The 27979-nt window shown below is 41.5% G+C and overlaps 2 protein-coding genes across 3 annotated transcripts in view; both read right to left on the bottom strand.

Annotated features, from left to right (window-relative positions):
* gnav1 (guanine nucleotide binding protein (G protein) alpha v1) overlaps nt 1-15358 on the bottom strand; it is a 28295-nt gene extending 12937 nt beyond the window's left edge. The window contains exons 1-5 of the mRNA XM_069665297.1: nt 14974-15358; nt 14656-14747; nt 5672-5764; nt 4901-5061; nt 2615-2743 (exon numbers count right to left, since the gene is read on the bottom strand). Coding sequence (XP_069521398.1) covers nt 2615-2743; nt 4901-5061; nt 5672-5764; nt 14656-14747; nt 14974-15100 — 602 coding nt within the window. The 5' untranslated portion in view covers nt 15101-15358. The remainder of the gene's footprint in view (nt 1-2614; nt 2744-4900; nt 5062-5671; nt 5765-14655; nt 14748-14973) is intronic.
* Nucleotides 15359-16662: 1304 nt separating this feature from the next.
* On the bottom strand, nt 16663-27903 carry pcyt2 (phosphate cytidylyltransferase 2, ethanolamine). Of its 2 annotated transcripts, none has more exons than XM_069666561.1 (12): nt 27621-27903; nt 24557-24645; nt 23200-23361; nt 22933-23084; nt 22681-22722; nt 22387-22525; nt 22206-22288; nt 21877-21954; nt 21523-21588; nt 18544-18609; nt 18067-18155; nt 16663-17979 (listed from the first exon to the last, which is right to left on the bottom strand). In XM_069666561.1, the coding sequence occupies exons 1-12, from the start codon at nt 27743-27745 to the stop codon at nt 17862-17864; spliced, it is 1209 nt and encodes a 402-aa protein (XP_069522662.1). In that variant the 5' UTR covers nt 27746-27903; the 3' UTR covers nt 16663-17861. The 2 variants fall into 2 exon arrangements, with proteins under 2 accessions (XP_069522662.1, XP_069522663.1); XM_069666562.1 differs by lacking the exon at nt 27621-27903 and adding an exon at nt 26549-26615.
* Between the last annotated feature and the right edge of the window lie 76 nt (nt 27904-27979).

The following is a 27979-nucleotide window of genomic DNA, read 5'->3' as shown; positions in this document are numbered from 1 at the left end:
CTACATTTGAAGTAATAACATCAACTTATGCAAAGCTCTTCATCAACCCAGAGGGTCTGATCTCTGCAAGTCAGGGACATGAACCTGCACACACACACACACACACACACACACACTCTCTTTCTCTCTCAAGGTGCCTTGTGTCAATTATTTATCTCCTAAAGAATTCAGGCAGATAAGAGAGAGGGTGTTTGTGAGCGGGGAGGCTGGGCTCCGTCCTGCAGCACCACCTGGGACTCTGCTTCCCCCACTCAGATCTGACATTGTCACCTGGTGGTGACGTCACTATCACAATGGCTTACAGGGGGGAAAAAACAGCAAATACACGCACAAACAAATTAAAAAAGCAACGAGCAATGAGCCAACGATGACGCAAACAGTAAGACTGCCAGGAAAAGCAGCATTTATCTCCACAGGAACACACACACATAAATGATTATAATCAGTCTTTCTTTGCTGGTGATACTTCCACCTTGTGTGAAATACTTCAAGTCAAACGTGCATTAGGTGTTTGACGCAGAAACAGCACAAGTCATCGTCATCTGGAGACGTACAAGAAGCTCTTAGATGTGACACGAATCCCCAAGACTGAAGTCATCTGCTGACAAACTGACTCACTCTACAGTGTTTATATGCAAAACAGAGAGCTTATGAAAAACTGAGCTATGTGTTTTATTGTTATAATTTCAGATGAGATGTGATGTGGAGCACGGATGAAGGACAGGTTGTTTTTATTGTGGCTCCTCAGGTAAACATGATTAAGAAAAAGGAACAAAGTAATAGGACTCTTCTGATATGATGGATATACTGTAGACTCACACAGTGAAGTGTGCAGTGATGGAAGTACTCTTGTTAGTCTGCATGGCATATCACACCTCCAATAAAACCAAACTGTGGAAAATTACCCACAATCCTTCATGTTGACGTTATGAGCCGACACTCACACTGACCTCTTGGCCTCCACTTCTACAGACCACTAATTTTCACTGGTTGTGTCTCGTTTTAGTAAAGTACAGCCTCACAGAGTAGCTGGCATGTCTGTAGACTGTTTTATATCAAAGTAATGAAACCCTTCACTTTTTTTGAAATACCTTAATTAACCAAAACATTTAAAAAGTCTAAGATTCTAAGTCTAAGAAATTTCAGCAAGTGTAATATTATTTGTTTAGCAGATCGGGAGTCGAACCTGCAATCAGTGCGACGAGGCCTGTAGCCTCTATACATGGGGCGCCTGCTCTACCAACTGAACTAAACCAGCGCCCCCAGGTTCCTTCTGTTGGACATCAAACTTCTTCAGCTCTTGTAACTCAAAAAAAACAAATGATAGAGCACAACTAAATCCAAATGCTTAAATTGACACAGATTTCAGTTTAGCCTATTCAACTGACACAATTCAGCCTCACTTGGTTTACTCCTAAGCAGAAGCTTCAACTTCATCCAGCCTTTCTGTGATGTCAACTATCTTAGTACTTGTGTTTTCTGAACTGGTATGATAGATAAGTGTACTTTATTGATCTCAAACTGTGAAATTGTATCTCAACTATTTAAACTATTTAACTGCAATTTTGGGCTTCTAGAAGGTTCCGAGTTCGAAACTCCAGTTCGGACAAAGTGGGCCTTTCTGTGTGGAGTTTGCATGTTCTCCCCGTGCATGCGTGGGTTCCTCCGGGTACTCCAGCTTCCTCCCACAGTCCAAAGACATGCTCGTTAGGTTCATTGGTGACTCTGTCTGAGCGTGAAAGGTTGTCTGTCTCTATGTGTCAGCCCAGTGATTGACTGGCGATCAGTCCAGGGTGTACCCTGCCTCTTGCCCAATGACAGCTGGAATTTGGCTCCAAACCCCCGCAACCCTGAACAGGATAAGCGTCGTAGATAAAGGTGGATGGCACTACAAATTTCCTGCTGCAAACATATTTACATTTTCTTTAAATTGGTGATAATATAACAATTTAAAAAAGTGATGCATTAAAAAGCTTTGGCTTTGCTTATCAAAATAAGTATTTAGCGTATAATTTACAAAAAAACTGGGCCAAATAATCATCAATTGCACCAGCAAATCTCTATACTGTATATATTTGATTATATTAATAATATATTTATTTATTTCTATTATTGGTGTTTAATGTTGTCTTTGATGTTGGCTTGTTGTTCATCAGTCAGGCTGCAGACGACTCAAGTTCATTAACTTCTATCAGCCTGTCATGACTATCAGCAGCCTCAGGAAATGAGTTCAGCCATTGGAAGATGATAAAGAAGTTGGTATTATGCGACAGCGGCGCATTGATTACAGATAAATATGGTGATCTGACATCAGCCTCCAGCAATCCTGCCCTCTGCTTCTCCACTGATAAGCCCGAGCCCACGATGCTTCTCTATGTGTGTGTGAGCAAGGTGATAGGTGCCATACTGACTTATTGAATGAAGACAACAATCTCCATCTCACATCTAAGCCTATCACAAGGCTGTAGACAGAGATAAGAGTGTCACCGCTAAAGAAGTGAACTAAGTTGGTGGGACCAGTCGAGTGCCGACCTGAGTGAGTCAGTGCTCATAAGCAATAAGCTTCTTTCTGCTGTATTATGTCTTCATAAAAAGCAATGTGAAAGACGTCTACCTGAAAATGAGGTGGTTGACTTTGAACTGGGTCTCTATCACACCGGTCGTCCTCAGCCGTACTCGCAGAACATCAGTCTCTGTGGGCACGTAGTCTGGAGACGTGATTCGGGTCATGTTCTCAAAGAAACTACCAAAGAGGAAGAGGAGGGGGAGGCAGAGAGACACAGAAGGGAATGAGAGAGAGAGAGAGAGAAGAAAGAGAGGAAAATTTAACAACCCCGCAGAAAAACTTGAGATCAAAAGAATAAAATCAGGTATCAGTTACAGGTGTGAATATTTGTATATTGTGTGTGTGTGTCTTTTGGTCGTGTCAGCTGCCAGGTGAAGGTGGAGTGTGCAGTGATAAGGCTGGAGCCCCAGGGGGGCGCGGCGGCTCATTACCATGAATATTAACTCTGTGGTTTACCATAATAACACACTGAGGCTAAGCTTTCAAACACAGATTAGCTTTTACCACAGCTAGTGTAATCAACTGTATCGTGTGTGTGCGCATACTCAGGGAGATGTGATCTCTTTCTACACACACACACACGCTTACACAGTCGCTCGCACGCACGCACACACACATACACACACACACACACAATGTAGTCTCCAGCTACTTGAACCGACTGTGACATTCTCTACCAGTCATCCTGAATCAGTTTCTTGGACAGCGACAAACATCCTGCCTGCCTGCTGGATGCAGCACCGTGCAGACAACATGATTGTTTTTCTGTCTTTATGAGGGCCGTCCTCAGTTTAAGGGAAAGAGATCTAGTGAGGCCAGTCCACAATTCCTTTTACCGCCATTTGCAACCCCTGCAGGAAATACCTGCCCCTGTAGCTGCTAAAACCTCCAATATGTTCATCAGCTAGGTCCTACCTGTTCCTCTTTGTTGTTTTGTTCTGGGTAAATAATGTGCAGCGGGTTTAAAGATCGGTTTGCTGAAATGACTGAAAGGAGTTGCAGGGAAAGTGAAGAGTCAGGTGATGACGCTGTGCTACACCTTTCACATCGACTTCATCTGGTTTTAAAATTAAAAACCTTTGAGGTCTTTTTTTTTTTTCAAGCATGCGTATTTGATTTGAATGAATTATACATTTGTATCAAGTGATACTGTGAAAAGGGTCACTCAAAGTAATGACTGCAGAGAATTATCTGCTGATGCTTTGCAGTGAGTCCAGCTCATTGTTTAGCTGTCCAGACCACTACTTTACTGTTCTGTTCACTGCTCTGTAACTAAACCAGCTGTTAAAGTACCTGCGCTGCACCAAACTCAGCAGCTAAAAAGTCAGAGATTTCCAAAGAGTAATTATTGTACAAATCAATTGTAAAACATGACCATCTACAATTATTTTTGTACCTGTACTGGCCAGGAAACATGCAGGGTCAGACAATTGACAGGTTAAGGCAGATTATGTTTTAGTATTTTGTAGGAAAACACACCTGTAATGTCTGAAATAATCACTAGTAGTACTGGAAAACTGTGTGTTCTGATAACAACACAAAGCAAGGTGTGTAAAATAAGTTTGACTCACATAGGGGGTTGTTCAAAACACTTTACCTCTTGATAGCACTGTTACCATATTTAAGCAAGACAGTAAAATATATTCTTACTATTACTGCTAAGGATAACTGCAAAAAATAAGATGCACATTGAACTAACCAGGAATTTCCTTTTAAGGTGACGGAAAAGGCATCCCGTCAATAAGGGTCCTCATAAGAACAGAAGTACAAATGAGCTTGTGTGTGTGTGTGTGTCTGAACAGAGTGGAGGTGATGGTGATGTACGGCGGCTCTCAGTGGGAACCAGGGGGCCTGTCGGTGTGGATAACCCAGAGCCGAGGCCTCTCACTGGGGCAGAGGATGAGAACAGACGGCCTCCTGGTGGGTTCCAGCTCTGTCTTACTTCTGCTTCACACACGACATCACATCTACACTCGTTTCTTATTTTCACTCTTCTTGCTCACTTTCATTACCGTGCCAGAACAGACTTTTTGTTGAATATACACATTTTAAACCTCCTCTGCAAACACATTTAAGTGAATTTATGTTTCTGCTTTTGTATGCACACAGCCAAAACAAATGCAAAACGAACACATGTATGTACTTTGAGGTTTTTTTTAATGACTGTGGAGGAATGTGTCATCGCACTTAACCTGGGTTTATCTCCAACCCTTTTCTTCCGAGACCCTGATTCTAAGTGACAGCGAGCACACGGCCGAGCATCAGCTTAGTCTGGCTAATTAGACCCCTGCATCTCCTCAGCACAGCGGGACTGCTTGTTGTATGACTACTCACTACAGCGCGGAGTCATTGAGCTCGAACTCGTATCCCCTGGACGCCGCAACCCTCACCCCCTGGTCGACCCACAGGCAGGACAGGGCGTGGCTGAGGAAAGGAAACAGCACCTGTTCTTCGTCAAAACACCGCCCACACGACAGGACAGAATGGGCATGGACCTGCAGGAAGAGACGGACGCAGATATGAGGATGGATGGACCGATGGTCAGGGAGGAGCCGAGAACAGATGGAAAAAAGGATGCGAGTCTAAACAATAGAAGGTTCAGGAGTGTGTCTCCGCTCTCTGTACTTCATAATGAGAATAGATGGACAAATTAATGGTTATACACACATATACACTCACGTACACACCCTTGTGACATTTAATAGAGGAAATACTTTGTTCATCATCTCCTGCAGGAAGTGCTGAGTGGGTGGATAGAGCATTAGCTCCAATAACTTTGACAAGAAAAGTTAAATCAAATTGAATCTCACAATCAAAGCACCCACCCATCAGCTAACTTTCTGTTTTCCCTGTTTCTGCAAACTGTTGCCGTTTGTGTGTTTGTGGTGCCAGACGCAGAAGCCGTGGCTACAGTGCTGCGATGCTGCCTTCTGGTGGAGTTCTGGGTGTAGTGCAACATAAAGTGTAAGATGAATCAGAGAAAGATGGAGAAGAAAAACGGCAGATTTAGAGAAAAGTCTGGTAGAAATTAAAAAAACAAAAAATCAAAGCTTTAAGATACCAGACAGAGAGACGGGTAGACACAGAGACATCCAGAAAGACCACCTTGTTTCTGCTGTTAGCCAGGTTGATCCGGAGGATGCCCATGCCATGGAGGACAAACTTCATGGAGGTCAGGAGGTTATCCAGCACTGCAGGCTGCCACAGAACAATATCAAGAGGTTAGGTTCATTATAGGATGGCAATGAGAGAAAATATAATTCAGACAAAAAAATTAGGTTTCCCCGAATCACAGTTTACTGTAAACTGTACAGTGTTTTTAACCTGGATTTATAAAACAAACTTTTAGTTTTCCAATAGTGTTGGATGTTTTAAGCCAGGATTTTTTATCATTTCAATGTCTGCCAGAAAACAGCGTGTTTCTTGGTTGATGATTCTAATACCGCAGACAAGCATGTGATCCCTCCAACAAGGAAGTACTCTTTGTTTATGAAACTTAAAAAAAGTTACGCAGTGCTTTTCTTGTCTTGCAACCAGTCAAAGCTGCTTTTACACTACATGTCACATTCACCCATTCACACACTGATGGCAGAGGCTCCTACGTAAAGTGCCAGACAGGCAATCACAGTCACACACCCTTTGCTATGCCAGGAGAAACTTGGGGTTCAGTGTCTTGCCAAAGGACACTTTAACATGCAGACTTGTGGGACTATTTCTACAAGTTACACTGAACAAAAATATAAACGCAACACTTTTGTTTTTGCTCCCATTTTTCATGAGCTGAACTCAAAGATCTAAGACTTTTTCTATGTACACAAAAGGCCTATTTCTCTCAAATATTATTCACAAATTTGTCTAAATCTAGTGAGCACTTCTCCTTTGCCGAGATAATCCATCCACCTCACAGGTGTGGCATATCAAGATGCTGATTAGACAGCATGATTATTGCACAGGTGTGCCTTAGGCTGGCCACAATTAAAGGCCACTCTAAAATGTTCAGTTTTACTGTATTGGGGGGGTCGGGGGGGTCTGAATACCAGTCAGTATCTGGTGTGACCACCATTTGCCTCACGCAGTGCAACACATCTCCTTTGCCTAGAGTCGATCAGGTTGTTGTTTGTGGCCTGTGGAATGTTGGTCCACTCCTCTTCAATGGCTGTGCGAAGCTGCTGGATATTGGCAGGAACTGGAACACGCTGTCGTATACGCAGATCCAGAGCATCCCAAACATGCTCAATGGGTGACATGTCCGGTGAGTATGCTGGCCATGCAAGAACTGGGATGTTTTCAGCTTCCAGGAGTTGTGTACAAATCCTTGCAACATGGGGCCGTGCATTATCATGCTGCAACATGAGGTGATGGTCGTGGATGAATGGCACAACAATGGCCTCAGGATCTCGTCACGGTATCTCTGTGCATTCAAAATGCCATCAATAAAATGGACCTGTCTTCGTTGTCCATAACGTATGCCTGCACATACCATAACCCCACCGCCACCATGGGCCACTCGATTCACAACGTTGACATCGGCAAAGCGCTCACCCACCCTGGTCTCAGACGATCTTGGAGGTGAAGATGCTGGATGTGGAGGTCCTGGGCTGGTGTGGTTAAACGTGGTCTGCGGTTGTGAGGCCGGTTGGATGTACTGCCAAATTTTCTGAAACGCCTTTGGAGACGGCTTATGGTAGAGAAATGAACATTCAATTCACGGGCAACAGCTCTGGTGGACATTCCTGCAGTCAGCATGCCAATTGCACGCTCCCTCAAAACTTGCGACATCTGTGGCATTGTGCTGTGTGATAAAACTGCACATTTTAGAGTGGCCTTTAATTGTGGCCAGCCTAAGGCACACCTGTGCAATAATCATGCTCGGCAAAGGGGAGTGCTCACTAACACAGATTTAGACACATTTGTGAACAATATTTGAGAGAAATGGGCCTTTTGTGTACATAGAAAAAGTCTTAGATCTTTGAGTTCAGCTCATGAAAAATGGGAGCAAAAACAAAAGTGTTGCGTTTATTTTTTTGTTCAGTGTAGATGAAAAGACAATTTCTTGTCTGTTGATATGTATGTAGCTGCAGCTAACAGATAGATAGCCTTGCTTAGTTGCTAGTTGTTTGCATGTGGGCAGATAATGAACACTTGGTTTATAAAAATCCTTTTGTTAAAAAAAAACAGCTGTTTGATGTGGCTTTAAATGACTCTATAAGAGTGATGTGAACCAAAAAGTAAAGTCATAGGACATAGAACCAACACAATTAGCTGAAAAATGCTAAATGCTAGTCAAAAGGCACTGCTGAGTCTGATGATAACCCTCTGTGGGTCTATCGCTGTAAGTAACAGGGGTGGGAATCGCAGTACAATACAATATGTGGCCCACGATATTGATAATTTTACAATACAGCGATTCTGTGATAATTGATATATTGCTGTATTGGAGTCATGAAGCAGTGACGCGGTGAGTCAAAATCACTGTAGAGCTCCATATTGTAAATTAAAATATAGATATTTGGCACCAGCCTATCGCTAACTGTATTGCACGAGTCAGGACGACGATAGCTTGCGTATCGACCCCTAAGTGACATCTTTTACATTAAACACTCATCTCATCCACTGCAATTCTGAAACTATTCCTTAGGGCTGCTTTACGATGTCTCTGATGATCCCAAGTAGGCGCTCAAATGATGCTATATAATGAAATTTCAGCTGGCTGACCTTAAACACAGGACCGGCACAGAGTTATAATTAATTGTGCACATTATCTCTGCTGCCTATTGAATTGTACATAAACATAAAAATGTGTGCATAGTGTGTGTTGACATCTACCACATAATGGACCTGCTGTGAGTATAAGAGAGTGAACGTATTATGAAACTCACATCAGTTAAACTCATAACTCTTTTAGTGCTCAGGAGCCTTTCGTGACTCCTGCAGAGAGTTGTGGAAGTGTGTGTGTGTGTGTGTGTGTGTGTGTGTGTGTGTGTTACAGCCTTTGTGTCTCTCCTGCCAGCCAAAGATAAGCCTCACATTCCATCACAGCTCTATCACAGTCTGGTCGCTCTCTCCTCTGTGTGTGTTTCAGTGTTCAGATTTGGTTGTGTTGCTCTCTCAGTGAAACGTGTGTGATGAGATAACTCGGGGAGGTGACAGGGCTTCATCTCATGATGAGAGCCGGGCTGAGTGCTGCTGACACCACCGCATTAGGGACAAATTAGTCTGTTTAAGGGGAACCTGTGCTGACAGCGCCGCATTGATTTGTGTCAGAAATAAGCTGCTTTGTGCGTTTGTCTGCCTCTGCCTCACCGTCACTGTCATCTGTTCAGATATGCAACTTAATTTCCCACTATACTTGTAACATGATAATAACACAATCGTATAGTCTAGAGACCAATCATTCTAAGGTATTTCTTAGAGCCAGGCACCAGTACTGATACAAATATTAGATAAAAAACATCTCTGATTACTGATTACCATTACGGCGGCCCCATATAAGATATATAAGAAAATAGACATTTTCTAGGTAGATTGTGTACCAATTTCACACTATGAGAGGCAAAGCTACTCAAAGAGATGCATTATTAAAGAAACACCTTCATAAAGGAATATTTAACATGAATATACTTGTCAGCCAATTCGAATGCAGACCAGTGTAAACTCAGTTGCTACAAGTGCTGCAGATAGTGCTCAGAACATTGTAAAGTTTGAGGTGAACATCTGTGACCCAGCAAATCCTTAACTTACCTGAGAAACCTCCGACCACAGCAGTGTTCGTGAAGACGTCTCTGTCATTCAGTGATGATTAACGCTCATGAGCAACACAAAGAACCTTACACGGCTTTTGTTTGGATTGCATAGAGAACAAGAAAAGGTCTAAGAGAGGCTTTAAAGTGTTGAAGGTGCAACTGCACACCTCTGAAGATGGTTAACAGCCATGGTAGCAGCTCTAAGAGGCAGAATTTACCAACATGCTAACAGTCACAAAGGTAATATGACGATTGTAGGGCAGGTGTAGTGTTAACCATGTTCAACATCTTAGTTTAAAGTTAAAGCATGATAACATTAGCTCATTAGCACTAAATATAAAGTAGGGCTGAGGCTGATGGGAATGTCATCTAATTTGCAACGTTTTGGTTATAAACCATCCAAGACCATTTGTTACAATGTTACAATTTCATATAGCAGACCAAAGCGACGTACATCTGACATCAGACAGGAGGGAACAATGTAAGTGCCACAACACATCAATACCATCATCATCAATAGCATCAAAACATCAATATCATTAAGTGCAGAGGTGTTCATGAAAGAGCGGGGTCTTTAGCTTCTTCTTAGAGGTGGAAAGAGACTCTGCAGCCCTAATGGAGTTTGGTAACTCATTCCACCATGTAATACTGAGGAGAAGAGTCCAAATGCTTGTTGAGATACATTAATATCACTATCCAAAATCACGTTTTTTGATATTTAAAAAATATCCGTTGTTTGTACATTTGGTGAGGGAGAAAATACATTTAACCCATTTATAAAAGAAAATACATTTTATGAAACAAACCTAACTGCTTAACTACCTCTCTTATGTCTGTAAGCGCTGACGCTACAACCATCAGCTGGTTATCTTAGCATAATAGCTAGTGTGGCTCTGTCCAAAGGTATCAAAATCCACAAAATGAAAAAACTCTAAAGCTTGTTATTATTACAACTATTATTGCAACAACACAAAAGTGCTGAGAAGCAATGTTTTTATGGGTTATGCCCTGTTGAGCTTCTCTCACAGATGAGGACAAACGCACATACAGGTGTCAAGATTCACATTCTGCTTTTGGTTTCATGCAATTCTAGTGATCAACAAGAAAGCAATTACATGAAGAAAGAGTGAAGGAGAAGTGTTCTTTTAGTTTAAATGATAATTTAAGGAGTCTTTAAAGTCTATAATACAACACAGGTATCTTATATTATCGTATGCATTAAATTGCATTTCTATTTTTACAGGTGTTAGTGCCAATCTGTCCTTCTGTGGATTAACTACAAGTTAGATTACTGCCCCTCTCATGTCAATGATTCAGTATTGGCATGCTCGTCTTCCTTCCTTCCTTCCTCCTTGCTTCCCTCTCTCCCTGTACCTTTGTCCTCTTTATGCATTGTTTCCAAGTTCCTCCCTCTATGACTCAAAGCTTACTTCAGTTTAGTGCTGACAGTAAGGAGGGAGGCAAAATCCAAACCTTTGTGTGTGAAGCAAAAACATTTGGAGCTGTTTCTCAATGGACAAAGAACATTTTGTAACAGCAGCTGACTTTCAGCTGAGACATTCCTCCTAAGAACTACATTACTCCTCAAAGTACTCACACTGTGCCTTTCTTTCATTTCTTTCTAATGACCAATGCCTGTCTACACACACACACACACACACACACACACACACACACACACACACACAAATACACATACACACACACACACACACACACACACACACACAGCCTGGGGCCACAGGTGTGTCATTGTATGGTAATCTGAATCTACCATCAGCTATACGTCACCTCCCTGGAAAAGTATAGAGTAAAAAGGCACCATGTTTTTGCTGTGTGTGTGTGTGTGTGTGTGTGTGTGCCAGTTTGAAAGGAAGTCCAGCAGACAGAATCTTTGTCACACCTTTCTAACCTTTGCTTCCTGCTGGATATTTATACTCACACCACATCCACCACAATCACTTTAAAGCTCTGTGGGAACTTTGTGGCACACTGTGCGTCCGTGGAGATATCACAGCTCCTATTACGACAGTGTAACCTCTTAACCTCCATTCAAAGACACTCAACTATTGTTCATGTAGGACTTGGATCACCTCCCTGAACACAGTAACAAACAGCTGTTAGCAAGTTGTCTTGTGTCTGAGATTTGCTACAAAAACACAACAACAAAGAATGTGGCTGAACCAGAGTTGGCCTCATATTTAATCATTAACTACAGACCGTTCACCTAACACTGAATAACTAACAATGTGTGTGTTTGTGGATTTTAAGCACCATTGATTTCACAAACTAAAACCTCACTGCCGGTCCAGGTGAGAAAGCTCCCAGACTCAGGAAATGTGCTGTAACCTTGAGACAAATACTCCTAAAAACACCTGAATTAACAAAGACCCAGTCTGAAACACACAAATTAAGGTCAGAAATGTTAACCTCACACACAAGGCACCACTTTTGTTGACACAGACGTGTGTGTTTTGGAAGAGAATGAAGGGGAAAATCTCGGTCCATCAGCCTGTTCACAGTTAAAACAACACCACGGCCTGGGGCTGCAAATAAAGGAGGGATGAGACAAAGAGGAGCCCCCGTCCACCTCCTCTTATCCCTCTGACACACGCCGTCATATCATGGTCCTATACAACACTAACCTGAGAGATGCCTTTCTATCTGCCTGCAGGGGAATGAGAGAAAGTAGAGCCTTGAGCCGGGGAAAACCTGTGCCATTACAGGCAGGGTCGAGATGTTTATTACTACATCATGGACACACACATGCACGCACACACACACTCCAAGATATCAGGCAGGAGCTCAGAGGTACACACAGACCTGATAGAGAACGATGAGCTCATGTGTATGTGTGTGTGTGCGTGCAGGGAAAGGTGTGTCTGTGTTTGCTGTGGGAGCTTGGGATGGTCAGGGAAGGGATGGGCAGGTTTGTGGGTGAGTGTCATTTTTCCCTTCAAAATAAGGGCGTCACCTGAGAACAAACACAAAGCCAACTGACAGCGGAGACCACAAAGAGATTTGGCGACTGGCGATTAAGAAGTGTGGATGTATGTGTGCAGGCTTGCACATGTTACATTTCTTTGTGTATTGATTACATAGTTGTTTAAATGCAACATTAAGAGGTTCTGAAATCTGTCGTAAACAGATTTAGCAGGAAAGACCAGCTTCTGCTACTGACAGATGTATTACAGCAATTATTTTTCTTTCTCTCATTATCATGTTAATCCCAAATGTCCCTTCTGGGAATCAATAACGTTTTATCTTATCTTAATCAGAATATCTTTCAGTTTGTATCTATGTTAATGTAAGGCAGAAAATAACTGTTACTCTGTAGTTCTTTTACCCTGCTTCTTAGCAATGAAGTGTTAACACAAGTGTTATACCTCAACTTAAGGGCTAGGTTTTGTTAAAAATGCTTACCCATGCTAGCTAAGGCTCTATGAATTTGTCCAGTGTTTTGGTGTATGAACAACAGCCTGTTACAGTCATGACATTCAACGTCCCTAGCTGTATTTGTGCTTAGTTTTTATTAGTTAATATTAGCATGCTAACATGGTGAACAAAGATTGTGAACATTATATGTGCTAAACTACAGCATCTAAGTAGCCTACTGTTACTGAGCATGTTAGCATGCTAAGGTTTGAATTGAGCTCAAAGTGCAGCTTCAAAGAGCTCATAGCTCAGGCTTAGACTCTTAATCTTGCTTGATTTTAGTGGAAATACAATAGCTGACTTTCAGTACCCATATCAAAACAATACTTTCTACGATAACTTCATGTTAGGCTTTCCAAACAATGCCATTACTTCATTCAACAAAGTATGCTAATGCTTTGCCAATGCTAGTCCTCCAATGTTGCCACTTGACCTAAATAAATACAGTCTGTTACTGTCAAAATGTGTATGTAAATTAAGAAATATCTGAACAAAGACAACGTTAACATTATCAAAAATTAGACTACACATTACATTCCAACTTTTAGCAGCATTTTATTCAATACCAAAAACAATGTAGAGGTATGATTTTGATATCCAACACTGCTAAAATACAGTAATGAAAGCATAGAAGGATTCTGCTCACATACACAAACAAACACATAAAAGTAAATTGACCTGGTCAGGGGTTACATGGCTTCTGTGCAATCCAACAACAGAAAGTATGATGGTTGAGTTGTCAGGACAGTGAAGTGCAGAAAAGGTGACTGAGCGACAGCAGAGGGATACAGGCGTGCACAGAGGGAGCAGAAGGCCTCTTTAATATCTAGGAATGCATTCAAACATTGCAGGTGCATAAACAAACAACTGGACCTTCATACATCATATAAGTGTGTGAGAGCATTTTTCCTAAAGTTTGAATATGTTTGACATTGTTTTTCATATTCCCAGGACCTGTGTTGCACTTACGACGGTCATATGAACCCCAACCCTGTGTGCAAATGATGCTCTTTTGCCTAGTAGCCTCTCTTTTGAGTCAGTTTTCAGTTTTTAAGTCGGTTTCATAAACTCAAGGGAGTGAGAGTTGTGTTAAGATGTTTAAACTCCATCATCTTCGTGCAGTTTGCCCTATTCCAGTGACAGGACTGTTATTATCGAGCAGGTATCTGAAGCATGAGGAAGGCAGAGAGAGGCCTTTTCTGTCATCACACACTCATTATGCATCACTGTGAGGCAGGGAGAGAAAAACCGGAAAGATACAGAAAAGCAAAGGGGGAAAGGGAGAGCAAAAGAATGGAGTAAAAATATGGGATGAAGTTAAAGGAGGGAGGATGTGGAAGAAGATAAGCCGTCAGTAAAAACAAGCTGATGGGGCGAAACTGGCGTGTGTGTTGAACCGTTTCCATTCCCCCATCCCAACCCTGTGTACAAGAGAGGAATTTGGCTTTCAGTCTCTCTCTCACACACACACACACACACACACTGGGAATAGCAGATGCGAGCCAAACCACTGCATACCAACTTGGATCTGACCATGGATATCACGAGAAATCTCAGTCCCCCACAGGAACGAAGCATCGCCTCGCTTTGAATCTCACTGCATCCATCTTTAATATCATCCGACTTTCAAATTATCCTCTTTGCATCCTCTGTTGGAGCCAGGCCCTAACTTAAAACTATGTTGACAAATAAACAAATTATATATTGATCGATTAAAGTCATAGATATAGATTTGTACTAGTTCCTTTGATTACATATGAGACAAAGGATTATTGTTATCTAACTCCTCTCTACTGCAAACTGTATCACCAAGCCCTCTGTGTGCTAATAGACTGTTATCTGATTAAAAGGGTCACCAGGCTGTAGTCTGAACCACTGTGTGTGTTTTTGTGTTTGAGTGTGTTTTCTAACCTTGAAGCTGGTGAGCTCCTGTTTGGTGAATCCATTGCTGTGGATGATCTTCATCTGTTTGACCAGAGTGCTTTTACCACTCTCTGCTGCACCTGGAGGAGGTACAAAGGGGTCTATTTAGCTGTTGATAATAAATTAGAAATGTATCATTATAAATATGCATCTTTTTCTCTGTAGTCAGGTTTGATCATTGAATCTGCAGTGGTGTAGAAGACATGAAGACCCCTGGGGCACTGATGCAGCTCATAGACTGTATGGTACATTTGCACACACCCAGGTGAGCCTAAGGTGAGTTCATATCAGGTAGTTCAGTCTCACCTAGCAGCAGGACTTTGACCACATTCATCTCCCTCTTGGCGGACTCGTACAGGTCCCGGTCTATCTTGGCGCTGTGGATCTTCGCCTTCTTCTCCTCCGTGACTTCGGTACCGAGGCACAGCCCCATCCTGCCCGCTCATCTCCTCCCCGGCCCGGCCTGATAGGGATACAAAGCAGGGAGTCCGGACCGGGATCAGCCCAGTGTGTTTGTTTCTACAAGATGCATGCTCCGAGCTCTGCTGCCTGTCCGAGTAGAAAAGTTAACTCTGTAGAAAAACAGTCCATCTCCAAAACATCAAACTCAAACCGTCCGCACTAAACAGAGTTCACGCATCGCTCCGGGAGTTTCTCTTCCTCGTCAGTGGCAGATTTGTAATGGGTGGTAACTTTCAGCGACGGTCCTCAGTAATGAATACAGCGAAGTGTTATGTCACTGAGCGCCTCAGCGGTTCAAACTGTGCTCTGCCGCCTTGGCAAACACCCTAAAGGTGCCTCCTCCCACAACAGCCTGCTGCCCAGATGGAAAAGTGTTGGATTTCCCTGGGAAGTGACGTGCTGAGGACATATACTGCTGAGCGTGCAATCCCATGTTTTTCACCTGTAAATGCACAAAAAACTAAAACCATCGGAAAATCCATGTTGGAGTGGCAGGGGTGGAAAGTAACCGAGTACGTTTATTCAATAACTCTACTTGTACTTAGTTTACAGTAGTAACTCGCTACTTCTCAACTTCTATAAAACATGACGATAAAGCATTATTATAGATCAAAGGTCCCGCATAACCACTCAGGTGTTTCCAATTACTGCTGCTAATTAGAGCTGCTCAGGTGTGTGGTACGATGTCATTAAAATCCACACTCTAATAAGAGTAATACATTGTTACTTTTAAAATAGTAACACAACCAATAGGCAGTGAGACAGATGACAGTTTGTGCACACCAATGACTGTATATACTGTATATATTGATCTTTCTATCTTTTTATACAGTCTGTGGTGCACAACAACACAGTCTCTGCAACTTCAGAAGTAAGAAACTATATCTATTTACAGTATATTTGTAGCCCTGAACAGGTGATAGTATTTTACAAGAACACAGCACAAATAAGAGAAAAGCTAAATTACTACACATGAAAAAAAGTCTGTAAAATGTTTTCCCTTTACATCCCTTCAATTCTCTGATAACCCTTCATTTTCATGTGGGTATTCCTTTTTGGAGTCCAAGATTTTGCATGTATATTAGTCTGATACAATATTATTACCCTGTGTAAAGTAAAAGCTTATTTTCACTATTTCTATTCAGTAAAAAAAATAGAGTTAAATAATTGCTCAGACCAAATGTAAATGTAAGAAAATACAGAGAAAACAGAGACGGGGTAAAAGACTGTAGTCTCTTCTGTCCCTCAGCTGAGTTATAGGCTCTTCCCTGCAGAAGCTCCTCCAGGGCTCTCTGCCCGGAGGATTAAAGGCTCTTTGTGTTTGTAACGAGGTGACAGTTTGCAGTTTTTTGTTTAAATCTGAGCAGAGTGAATGGAGCAGGACGGCTCGGATTAGCAGTTTCTGAGCGGCTGCGGCCTCATTTCACTGACTCAGTGAACTGTAAAAATGTGCTGATTCAACAAAGATCTCTGTCATCAGGCTGTGCACATTACAGTGCTGCTGTAACACAGACATCAGGTCCAAACTGGCAGTATGAGCAGTTTATTTATTAAAAGGGAGATTTACACATTGCTATATAGTGATTGACAGGTTGTGAAAATTCCCTCCTATAATATTTGGAAAATTATTTTTTCTTTCTCAGCCTGCCACCATCCCACACTTAAAAACACACACCGTCTCGCACCATTAACAGTTCACCTCCGAGTCATTCGCCTCATATAAAAGAAACAGTGATCACACAGCGAGCTTTGACAATCTAAAATGCAGACATAGTTTGACACAAAGTCCCAAATATTTCAACCATTAGATTGTCTTGTTAAGAAGAAGAAAAGGAGGCATTGTAGTTTTCTTAAACACATCCTTGAGAGTGAACTGAGGAGAGAGCTAAAACTTTATCAACATATATGGAGACGATTTGGTTAGAATACAAGTCACAGCCCTTAAATTAGTTACAGCTTTAGGAATGAGGCACTACTGTTATTTACAGCAGAAACACACACTAACATCGCTCAGCTCCGTTTCTCTCGTGCTCTCCCGCTCTTACACACAGACACACACGCACACGCAAATTCAGGTAGTTAAAAGTCCACAGTTAAAATCAAAAGACACACGCTTCACAGATGATTTAACAGAACAATCATGTTTTTTTCAGTATGGACAGAAACAAAGTGGCTTCTAGAAATTAAAATCTGTTTTCTAAATTATTAAAAAAATATTTTCTTCCTGATGACACTGCTAAGACTGATGATTAAAAACTAACATGGTTTAAAATCAAACAACAAATCTGACAGCGACATTAACATTTTGTCAATAAGTTATGGCTTATTAAAAACTGCACACTGCACCTCTATGCTCACAGGACAGGAACACAGTGTTATTGCAGTGACAGAAACAATACATGAGAGTAGATATTAAAAAGTTCTCTGGAGGACGAGACACTTAAAGGGATTCTGCAGGTAAATCGTAGTCTGTGTCAGGTGTTCTTATCGGCATATTATAATCCCATCAGGCCGGAGCAGTCTGTGGAGATAGAGAAGCTAACCCAGCAGTGTGTAACACACACTCACCAAACATTCAAAGCAGGATTCTGCACACAGTGGACTCTGAAAGTCGACTGGCTTTACTGGTAGCTTGGCCCAGACAGTGTAGGACAACATGGACTATCCGTCTGGGTCAGTGGAGTCCATCCTAGTTAAAGCTGAGTGCACACAGAAGCAGGTACGAGGAGTCCCTAGTGAGCAGCCTGGGCTGCAGCCTCACTCTGATCCTCCTGCTCTTTCCTCTTCATCGCCTCGATAACAGCCATCTCCTTGGCCTCCTTCTTTTGGTTTCTCGCTTCAAACTGCAGCCTGGGAACAAAAAGACGACATGAATAAACTCGAGATAAAATACTTAAATTGCATGGATAGTTCAATTAAAATTGGGAAGTCCTGGACCTGTTTTCAATGATCCTCTGGACGATGTCATCAGTGGTGAGATTATTCCCACTGTTGATGGTCCTGAAAATTCCTCTCTTCTTTGGCTCCTGAGGGCAGAACACACATGGTTTGTCAAAATAACTCAAAGTTCCCCTCCCATCCCCAGTGAATGATGAGGTCCACGCTTGAATTAATTAGGGGCATGTTAAAAAGCCAGAGGGCAGTAATAACACACGCCATTGTGAGAAGTTCTTTGAGATATTATGACCTACTGGATCATTAGACAGTGAAACACTATGGTGTCCCCTGAGGACAGTCAGGATGGTAAAACCAATCAATTGTTGAAAAGGAATATAGTGGTGAATATAGTGCTTATCACCAAGATCAGACTGTAGGCCAACAGCATGTTTGGCCCTTAAAATAAACTCAAATATAAAGACATACAACATATAAATGCTGTCCTGTACTTCGATAGTGAGAAGACTCTGTACTCACAGCGTAGGGGTCTGAGGCATCCTTGTCTGGAAACACTTCTGTCTTGCCGTGACACACCAGGTCCACCTGCACAGTTCCACAAACACACCGGGTTAAAACGTAGTCATGTGCAGAGATATAAATTACATTCTTGTTGTAAAACTTCATCCGAGTCATATTCACTAAAACAAAACAGTCATTAAGAGCCCGTTCTGTTCTAGCCTTCTCACAGTAACCACGCCGTTTCTTTGTACTTGCAGGAAACTGCAAGTATTCTGGTGTCTGCTCTTCTCTAACCGGTAAAACCTTTTCTGTTTTCATCCAGTCACACATCTAAACAAGTCATTGAAGGGGCACTTTAGGTAGCAACAGTGTAAAAGCAGCATGTTTATGACAAGATGAGCAAATTAGGTAAACATAACAATAACAATAACTTTATTGATCCCCAAAGAGAAATTCATTTAATTTGTCGGGCATCTCTACCATTTACTTAAGAATGAAAAAAGTCTGATGGCTGTGGGTACAAAAGATCTTCTATATCTCTCCATCCTGCAGCGAAGAGAGAGGAGCTGTCCACCACCGTTGTTTCTTTGGACCACCAAGGTCTTATGAAGTGGATGATCCGTGTTGTTAAGAATGGCCTCAACCTTCATCAGTGCGCATCTCTCCCACACTTCCCCTAGTGAGTCCAACCTGACTCCAATCACAGAGCCAGCTTTTTTCACCAGTTTGTCCAGTCGCCTTGCATCCTTGCGTCTTATACTGCCTGCCCAGCAGACTGCAGCATAAAACAGTCCACTTATCACCACAGGCTGATAAAACATCTGCAGCATCTTACTGCAGATGTCTAGAGATCTGAGCCTCCTTTGTGAAGAGTGCGTCTGTGTTAAGGGACCAGTCCAACTTGTTATCTAGGTGAAGGCCTACATATTTATAGGTTGGCACCACCTCGATGTCCACCCCACAAGTGTTCAGTAGGAGGCAGTTTTGTGACTCTAGTCACTGAAAGCTTTTATCAGATCCCTATATTCTGATTCCTGTCCATTCCTGATACAAGCCACAATAGCGGTGTCATCTGAGTATTTCTGGATGTGGCAGGACTCAGAGTCGTATTTGAAGTCCAAATTGAAAGCAGTTATATTTACATGTATTTAAGGCTTTACAAAGAATGAATTTTATTGATTTGTAGACTACCTACAGGTATTTCTGACTTCTGTCCACAAGGGGGCATCACATGTTTGAGTATGGGGCCAAATACAGCACATACAGTGATCTATGGATCTCTCCTACACAGCCACTTTAGTAGTGCGTAATGTCTTTTTAAGTTAATTCTGACAATACTTTGTTAACTGAAAATAGTTTTAAATCCCAAGCATTAAAACTTAAAGCTGCTGTGGGGAACTTTTATAACGTGTTGATATTGGCGGGCTGGTGGACACAGTGGTATGTTTAATCTCTTTGCTGATCCAGTCCTGTACATGCACGCATAATATTCGGTTGTGTCACCGACCTGATGACAGCCATCAAAAATGACTACATAGAAATTATCTTCTAACTGGTCTTGTTTGCTTTTGTGGGTCATACAGAGGCATCAGTATTGTATTAAGACAGTTTCATGACCAGTTAAAGCTCCTCATTGTAGGTTTAAGACTGCCAGGGTACAAAGTTCCAGCAAGGTAACTAGTAAGGTCTGAAAGATGCAATACTCTTTCTTTAAATACTTTGACCTGATACAAGAAGCCAGAATATTACTCGATGAGATGAACAGATTATAATTATAGATTATAATATTGTTACTTTGGGAACAAGTCTTTTAACATTTGTAGTCAGTAGAAGAGTGTTGTTGTTATTTTTGTTGTATTACCGCATTGGTCCGAATATAAAACGACCCAAATCTTGTTTTTACCTTTTAAATAAAATGATGTTTTCAATACCTTTTAGGTTAAATTGTCACATTGAAATGAAATAAAATGCCTTTCAAAATGTCAATAACTCATTAACCACTTAAGTGAGGTTGATTTGCAGAGCAGTCTGGATGACAGCTCTCGTAACGGGCATACCTTCGTTCTGTTTTTCAGTAACACACTCACTCTCCTGTCAGTCTCTTGGAAGACGCCGCTTTGAGGACCACGGTATGGTTTTCTCTGTTACCATCTGTTAGCCAAGACTGCATTTGTCAGCATTTTCTTCGGACATTACACTCTGTGACACCATATTTCTTGGCTGCTTGACAGTTTAATGCCTCTGCTGCATTGATATCTTATCTTTTTACTCCGCCTCAGTTGTTGGTTGACTTGGCCTACTTTTGAGCCATTTGGTTCCCGCCGATCACTGTCTCTCAAACCTTTTATCCTCCTGGCGCCGTGAGTGACGGCTCGCCTCAGTCATGAGGGGTACACTGGCTTTACAGAGAAGTAGCACTGTCTACTGTTGTGAATGTATATTGGCATTTAAAGTCTAGACCCTGAGAAACAAAATGATCCCACTTTTCCAGATATCTTTGAAGGGAAAATCTTAAATTCGGACCACTATGGTATATCAAATGCCTTCACAAATGTGCTGCTTATGTAATACGTAGCATACAAGTAGTGCCATAAAAACATAATTCACAGAATGCAATTTACACATCACAGTGTTTTATAGTGGAAAATGTGCTGGCCGTCCTTCTGATTTATAGTGTTAGTGTATCTTTATGGAGCTTTGTCACATCTTTCCTCAAATTCACAAACACTTCACTAATGCCAAATTAAAGTCTGCCTGCCAGGTAAAAGAGCTCTCATGTGGGAAACTATGTCTGCTTGTAATAAAATACAATAAAGTATGAACTTACAGACAACTGTAATCTTGATTTAACACAGTTATGGACAGTGTGAGGGTTGGACAGCGAAATATTATAATGACGCTTAAGTTGCTATTTTGGGCGAGGGTTTCTTGAGTCTTCAAACTGAAGGGGCCATCCTGCTTAAATAAAACAATTAAAGTCACACCAGGGCAACTCACCTTGAAATGATCCAGCAGGTCTTTGCCAACTGCATACGGTGCCCCAATCACCACCTCTGACACATACTAGAAAGAGACAGGCAAGAACATAGCAAGAAAACTGAAGGCAGAGCGCAGCAGTTTAGCTCTTTCAGGATTGTGTAACATGTTTGGTTTCAGTAATGTTCGCACAAGTGGTTTTTCCATTCAAACACAAACACACACAGTGCAGCGTGGGGACAGAGACTTGTTGTTCAGATAGCTGAGCAGCAGGAATGGAGGAAACAGAGCCGAGTTCAGGCTGCAGTGCTGTAAGCGTTTGTGTCAGAAATGCATCCAACTGTGATGAACGCTTAAAGGTCTGTGAGGACTCACCCGACAGGCCAGCACACTCAGCGTCCTCTCATGGATGTTCATGATCGGATAGTTCTTCCCCTTGTACCGATTCACTTCCTGAAGAGGGACAAGAATTATTTTACTTCTTTCACATTTTACCTCTAAGATATTTAATCAAAACACTGGAATCAAAATCACAGAATGTAGTTTGGGCGTACAATATATGCTATAAAAACAGTTAAGAGGGACTTCTAACTTGTTCCAAATGTGTCTCTTGAAAAGTGCTGACACAGCAGGAAGCGTTGAATTTCTCACCCTGTTGTAAATATTTTGCTGAAATGTGAGTGCATGCCTGTCACGACGTGTACCTGGTCAAAGTGCAGACCCACGATGACGTAGGGTCTCTCCGCCTGCCTGTAGACCATCTCTAAGAAGTCAACATGGCCGATGTCTGCAAGGAATACGTGGTCAAGGCAACAACAACAACATGAAGCATGGAAATGATTTTAATCAGTGTTAACAACTCATTTCTGGTTCTGATAAGGATACGGAAGAGGTCGAAAGCCCCGGCCACATAGATGATGGTGTCTCCGGGCTGAGGCTCTTTTCCTGAGGCGAACTGGATGATCTTCTGAGAAGTCTGGAGGAACTGGGACACTCCTGTCCATGGACTGTGGCCTTTAGGACCCTTGAATGCAACAGAAAACACAAGCAGTTCACAACGTGTATTTAAGGGTTAATTTCCTACTTTGTGATAAAAGTTCCACAGTTCACACATAACCTTTTTGATCATGGTTCTCTTACATAGGTAGGTTTGATTAAACTGCAAACCATGCTACTCACTTTCCCAAAGTTGTCTGTATGCTGCTGGTAATCTGGGTTATCCTGCAAAAATAAATAGAGAGGAAAAGATGAGATAAACACCAAAACAAACAAATAAACCATTAGTCAAACACTAAACAATGAGTAAACACACTGGCGATTGTGCATTCAGGGGTTACAGTGAAGCTACAAGGCCTTCACATCCTAGCCCTAAGTAGTGTTGCGAAGCTGCTATTAATGGGTGAAATGTGATACAAAAGCAGCCTTCCTCACCATGTTGCTGTGGTGGGCTTTGGTCATGAGAAGCATCCGTCCCACCAGGTCAGTGGTGGAGACGCCCTGCGTGCGTCTACATTCCCGGTAACGGCCTTCACGCTTCACCTCTGCATACGTGTCCTTACCGTCCACCGTCAGTGTGATGTCATCTGGTGAACACCAACAATGACATTAGTCCTTCATTGTATTTGCATGGTTGTTCATGTCTGTCTGTGTGCTGAGGACAGGAAACAGGACTCAAAGAGCTGCCCTCTGCTGGCTCACCTCCGTGCACACAGAAGTCACAGTTGTACTTGTCCAGAGTCTCCAGGGTGGTGACGTATGGTGCTCCTTCTACTATCTCATCCACCCACTTGATGGCGCGCACCATCTTGTAGCGTTCTTCCTGAGTGAAGACTGGAGGGCCCTTGTGTTTGGAAATTTCAGCTTTAAGAGAAATACAAAGTGATCGATTATTAATTATTGGCACATCATGACCATCTGGAGTGATCCTGAATTCCTGCTTTTCACTCTCCGCTAAGCTGCTATTTTTCCTACTTGTCTGCAACTACAACATATTTATAGGAAATTTAACAACTCAATCATTGGGAATATAATAACAACCCTTGCCTTGTTGTTTCTTCACTAAGCCCGCCTCTATTAATGCATTTTAGCAAAAAGCAAGTGCACTGTTTCGTTACATTGTTTTTTAACTCCCTGTCCAAACTGCTCCAATTAGATCAAATCACCTCGTCTTTTTAGTTTTTCTCTATACAGTAGAAGTGCTTACCAAAATGTGTATATTATTTATTTATGCATTAATAACAATATGATACAATAACTAAAGTTGTCTGGGTGAGATGGTTTAAAATATGTGCTAGTTTATTTATCCAAAGTAGAGAGTGCACAGTACAGACTCATCTGACTGGTTACACTATTACACAAAGTCCAGTTACAATATGAGCGTATCATTCTGACATAATGATTATTCAAATTAGATCATCAATAAATATACATAAAATTACATAGTAATAAACTATGTTAAACTTAACTCTTAACTTTTTTTTTTGATTATTTTTTGCCTTTATTACACAGGACAGCTGAAAAGAGACAGGAAATGTTGGGAGTAGAGAGTGGGGGATGACATGCACCAAATGATCAGCAAACCAGGAGTCGAACCTGTGATCAGTGCGTCGAGGACTGTAGCCTCTACCAACTGAGCTAAACCAGCACCCTAACTTAACTTTTTCTGTCCATTTTTTTGTTACTGATTACAAATCCTCCCTTTTTGATTCTTTTGGTTGCATTTGTAACTCTTGTTTGCTTTGTCTTGTAGTACATAAAAGGTAATGTTAAAAACAGAAATGTTTGCATTAGACTGCTGTCCAGCCTGTTAAAGGTAAGCTGGAATAATGTTCATGATTTTTACATAAGTAAGCTCTGTCTATACATACCAAGGAGTGATGACTTTGTGGCCTTGTACCACAAAGAAGAATAGTGATAAACAATACTTGTACTTGTTTGTAGAGTAACAGACCATTCATTCAGAACAGAGTATTCTATAGTAGTGAGAACAACTGATCTAACAAAGGTTTCAAAGAAGTATCCACACCAGCATGTGTGTTTGTGTTGGCAGTCTTACCGTCTGTGTGCACTCCAACTATGAGGTAATCTCCCATGCCTTTGGCCTGCCGCAGCTGGTTGGAGTGGCCGTAGTGCACCATGTCATAACTGTGGAGACAGAGAGAAGAGACGACAGCGTCATTAGCAGGGAGAACAAGAGATGATGTTTGCACTCAAACAAAACAAAACAAAGGGATAAAGCATGTGCAAACCAACAATAAGGAATGTGGCCTAAGCAATTAGCATACTTACTGTCTTTCACAGACATCTTTGCAGGAAAACTTTAACAGGTCAATTCTGCTCATTTATTTTATTCACTTTATATTAAGACATTGTACAGTAGAGCCAGGGAGGGGTCTTAGCTGTCAATCAAAAATCTTATATCCTAAAACATAGACTGATAGATACTTAATGGTAATAAAGATAAAGGTTACTGGGAGAGAGGTAATGACCCAGCACGTACAATGTGCTAATGTTTATTTGCTTTCTGCCATTCAGTAACTTCTACAGTTAATGTTTGAAGTGGTTGACTGTTTTTTAAGGAAGTTCATGTGAGTTCTCATTATTGTTACATATTCAAAGTCTAAGCTCTTCTGCTCTGACTTGTGGTTACATCCATTCTTAGAAAATTCTTATCTCTGGATCTTAGAAAGTTGCTGCTCAATTCCACCAAAGTTTCTTCAGGTTTTGATGAAAAAGTTGTTTTGTTCATAGTCCTGCAGCTTCATATTCCTACATTTTCCTAAAAAAGGTTATATTTTAGGACCGTCCAGTTTAACCAAAGGCTGAGCAGCTGGTGGTAATGGGCCCAGAGTATACTAAATTCTGTTTACTTGCAAGACTGGCTTCATAGTTTCACACTACACATTTATGCGTTTATCTAAAGTAACGTTTAACCACCAAGACGAAAGTTGTGTTGGCAAATATATGAATTGATCTTAATTCCGAGTACTACAGGAAGGATATAAGAACAGAGTCACTTTATTTGTCTTCCTTTTCCCAGTTGATCCATAAATCATAAATAAAACCAGTCACAGCTCCATTTCTAAAACTTCTGTCACCTTTCCCGCAACACTTTTGTATGTGTTGGTTATTTACAACAGATCAAATGGCTTAAATCAAAGATCTCATCTGTCGCTGCACTTCCTCTGGACAGACCTATTCTCCTCCTATAATGACATTACTGCAAGCTGCTGGTGTCTCTTAACAATAATCCCCCTACATCCCTCACCTCACCTGCTCAGGATCAGGTGGACACTTTGCTCCCAGCTTTGTGTGAGTATGAGCATGCAGAAAAGAGTTTGTCATTTAATCAGTTAGCAATATGGTCAGTATCAAATAAAGGATAGCTTGGGTGCTCAAGAGGAAAGAGTCAATACTGTTTGGACATACCTTCTTTTACAGGAGTACTTTTGGAGTATTTTTCCAAAAGACATCTTACAGCTGTCTCCTTTTTTAATAGAGTCAGAAGATGCAAACAAAAAATATTTTATACAACCTGGATAAGTCTACAAACACTACAACACTATAATATGCCTTTTTAATGCACCATCAGCAGTCGTATCAATTAAGGTTAGAGTTATATTGATCAGATGCATCATATGATCTACTTTCTAACCTACACAGTTCCCTATACCTAATAAATAGCAAAAACTTTTAGGTGTTTATATCATTTTTTAATACCTAAATGTAACTTTTAATAGTTCATCTTAACCCATTCCCCAATCTGCTGATCTTTCTCTCCCTTGTCTTACAGTATTACGTAAGTCATTAAATATATAGGCTACTATGTCTCCATAAAATGTCCCCTTTTAACCCCCAGTACAGGGGAACCCCTGACCACCACGCTGTCATGCCATTTTTGCATCACACTGAACGACATGTGCACTATGTTAGTTATTTATAACCACCACATGAGATGGGTAACCAGCTATCAGCAACCGGCCACTTCCTCCTGCAGTCAGTGTGTCCAGGAAAGAAATTAATGCACTGCACGCTAGGAGTCAGTTACCTCTTCAGCTGCAGCTCCATCATGAGAAGATCACAGTCCTTAGCTTGTAGCATAACGATGTGATAGCAAAGTGTAAAATAACAATAAAAAAAAAAAAAGATAATAATGTGGCTGTCTGACTCATGATTGTCACAACTAGAGCAGACTGATATAGTTTGTTTGTTATTATCAGGCCGATATGGGCTTATCACAGATACAGCTCTATTGGTTTTACATGCACTATAATTGATAATATTGTTACGTTTTCTTTATCAAAGGAACTAAGAAAGCAGCCTTCCCCATGGAAAAGGTCTATTTTCATCTCAGACTCACACTGTTGTCACATCCAACTCAAAGATGTTTGGGTGACAGAGACAGACAAAAATGTCACTGAGTTACCCAAACTAAAACAATACCAAGCATAAGAAAAAGCATGTATGCAACGTAAAGCTTCACAAGTTTCTTCTTCAGGTCCTTTCTAACCTTTAAATAGCCAGAGTTTCAGTTTCGTCTGGGTATATTTTACTCAAATATCAGCCTCAGCCTTACTAAGAGGTTACGAGGCTGTGGACAGGCAGGACCTTATCCCCAACTCACCCCTTGCCACAAAACATAATAATAAGTATATGACTCCAACAGATATACTGCAAAATCCTGGTAAAATGTGTTTCATGAGTGAAAACAGGATGTACGCTAGGGCTTGGCAAACAACGTTTAATACTGTACTGCCTTTACAACCCCTGGATATTTGGGCTGGGCTGCTGGCATACATTAAACTTGAGAATAGTTTTCTACTTTACATGAAAAATAATATATAATATATATAATAATATATAAACAAACAAGTCGGTCATTCTTAGTAGTAGTAATATAAGCTATAACACGGTAATTAAGGTGGTTATAGATACGTATGGGTAAAACTCCTGTTGCTAAGTTACTATCTGCTAAAGTAAGTAGCTAGCTAGCATTAGCATTCTACTTCAGCATTGGATCCGGATATGCATTCCATAATGACCGCGTGCAGGACAACGAACTGTGAAAAGAGTAAACTAAACCAGCACCGACGGTATAAGCGGCGGGCACAGAGACTCACCAGCCGTCACACCACAACCTCACGACGCGCTTCCTTTTCTCCGGGCTGCACACTGAGCCGCTAGGCTTACTGCAGCCGGCTTCATCCCGCTGGTCGTCGGTCGCGTGGTGGCCGTTTTTGATCATTTCGACAGGTTTGGTGAATTCTAAGTTGAAGTACAAATAAAAACAGAAGGTCAAAGTATTTGACTCTTTAAAAATCCGGTTCCGCCCAAAGACCTTTTCAAAGGACTTCTTCTTGTCCGTCTCAGGTTAACCAGAACAGACAGTGACACTGGCCGGCCAACGCCTCCTAACCTACGTCACATCGAACGAATCCTCTCACGCTGACGTGCAGCTTGCCTAATCACTCATACCACG

Source organism: Semicossyphus pulcher, unplaced genomic scaffold (genome assembly GCF_022749685.1).
Source record: "Semicossyphus pulcher isolate SPU_LCO1_2020_fin unplaced genomic scaffold, fSemPul1.0.p SCAF_17, whole genome shotgun sequence".
NCBI lineage: Eukaryota > Metazoa > Chordata > Actinopteri > Labriformes > Labridae > Semicossyphus > Semicossyphus pulcher.
Note: the sequence above shows the minus strand (reverse complement) of the source record. Positions and strands in the feature narration are given on the sequence as shown.

Bases quoted from the DNA above. Each gene is read 5' to 3' on its own strand.
- pcyt2 (XM_069666561.1), bottom strand. From the start codon at position 27,745: ATGATCAAAAACGGCCACCACGCGACCGACGACCAGCGGGATGAAGCC. The intron at 22,723-22,932 runs GTGAGGAAGGCT...TTATTTTTGCAG, and splicing joins AAGCCCACCACAGCAACATG to GATAACCCAGATTACCAGCA. The intron at 21,955-22,205 runs GTACACGTCGTG...GTCCCTCTTCAG, and splicing joins TGGGTCTGCACTTTGACCAG to GAAGTGAATCGGTACAAGGG.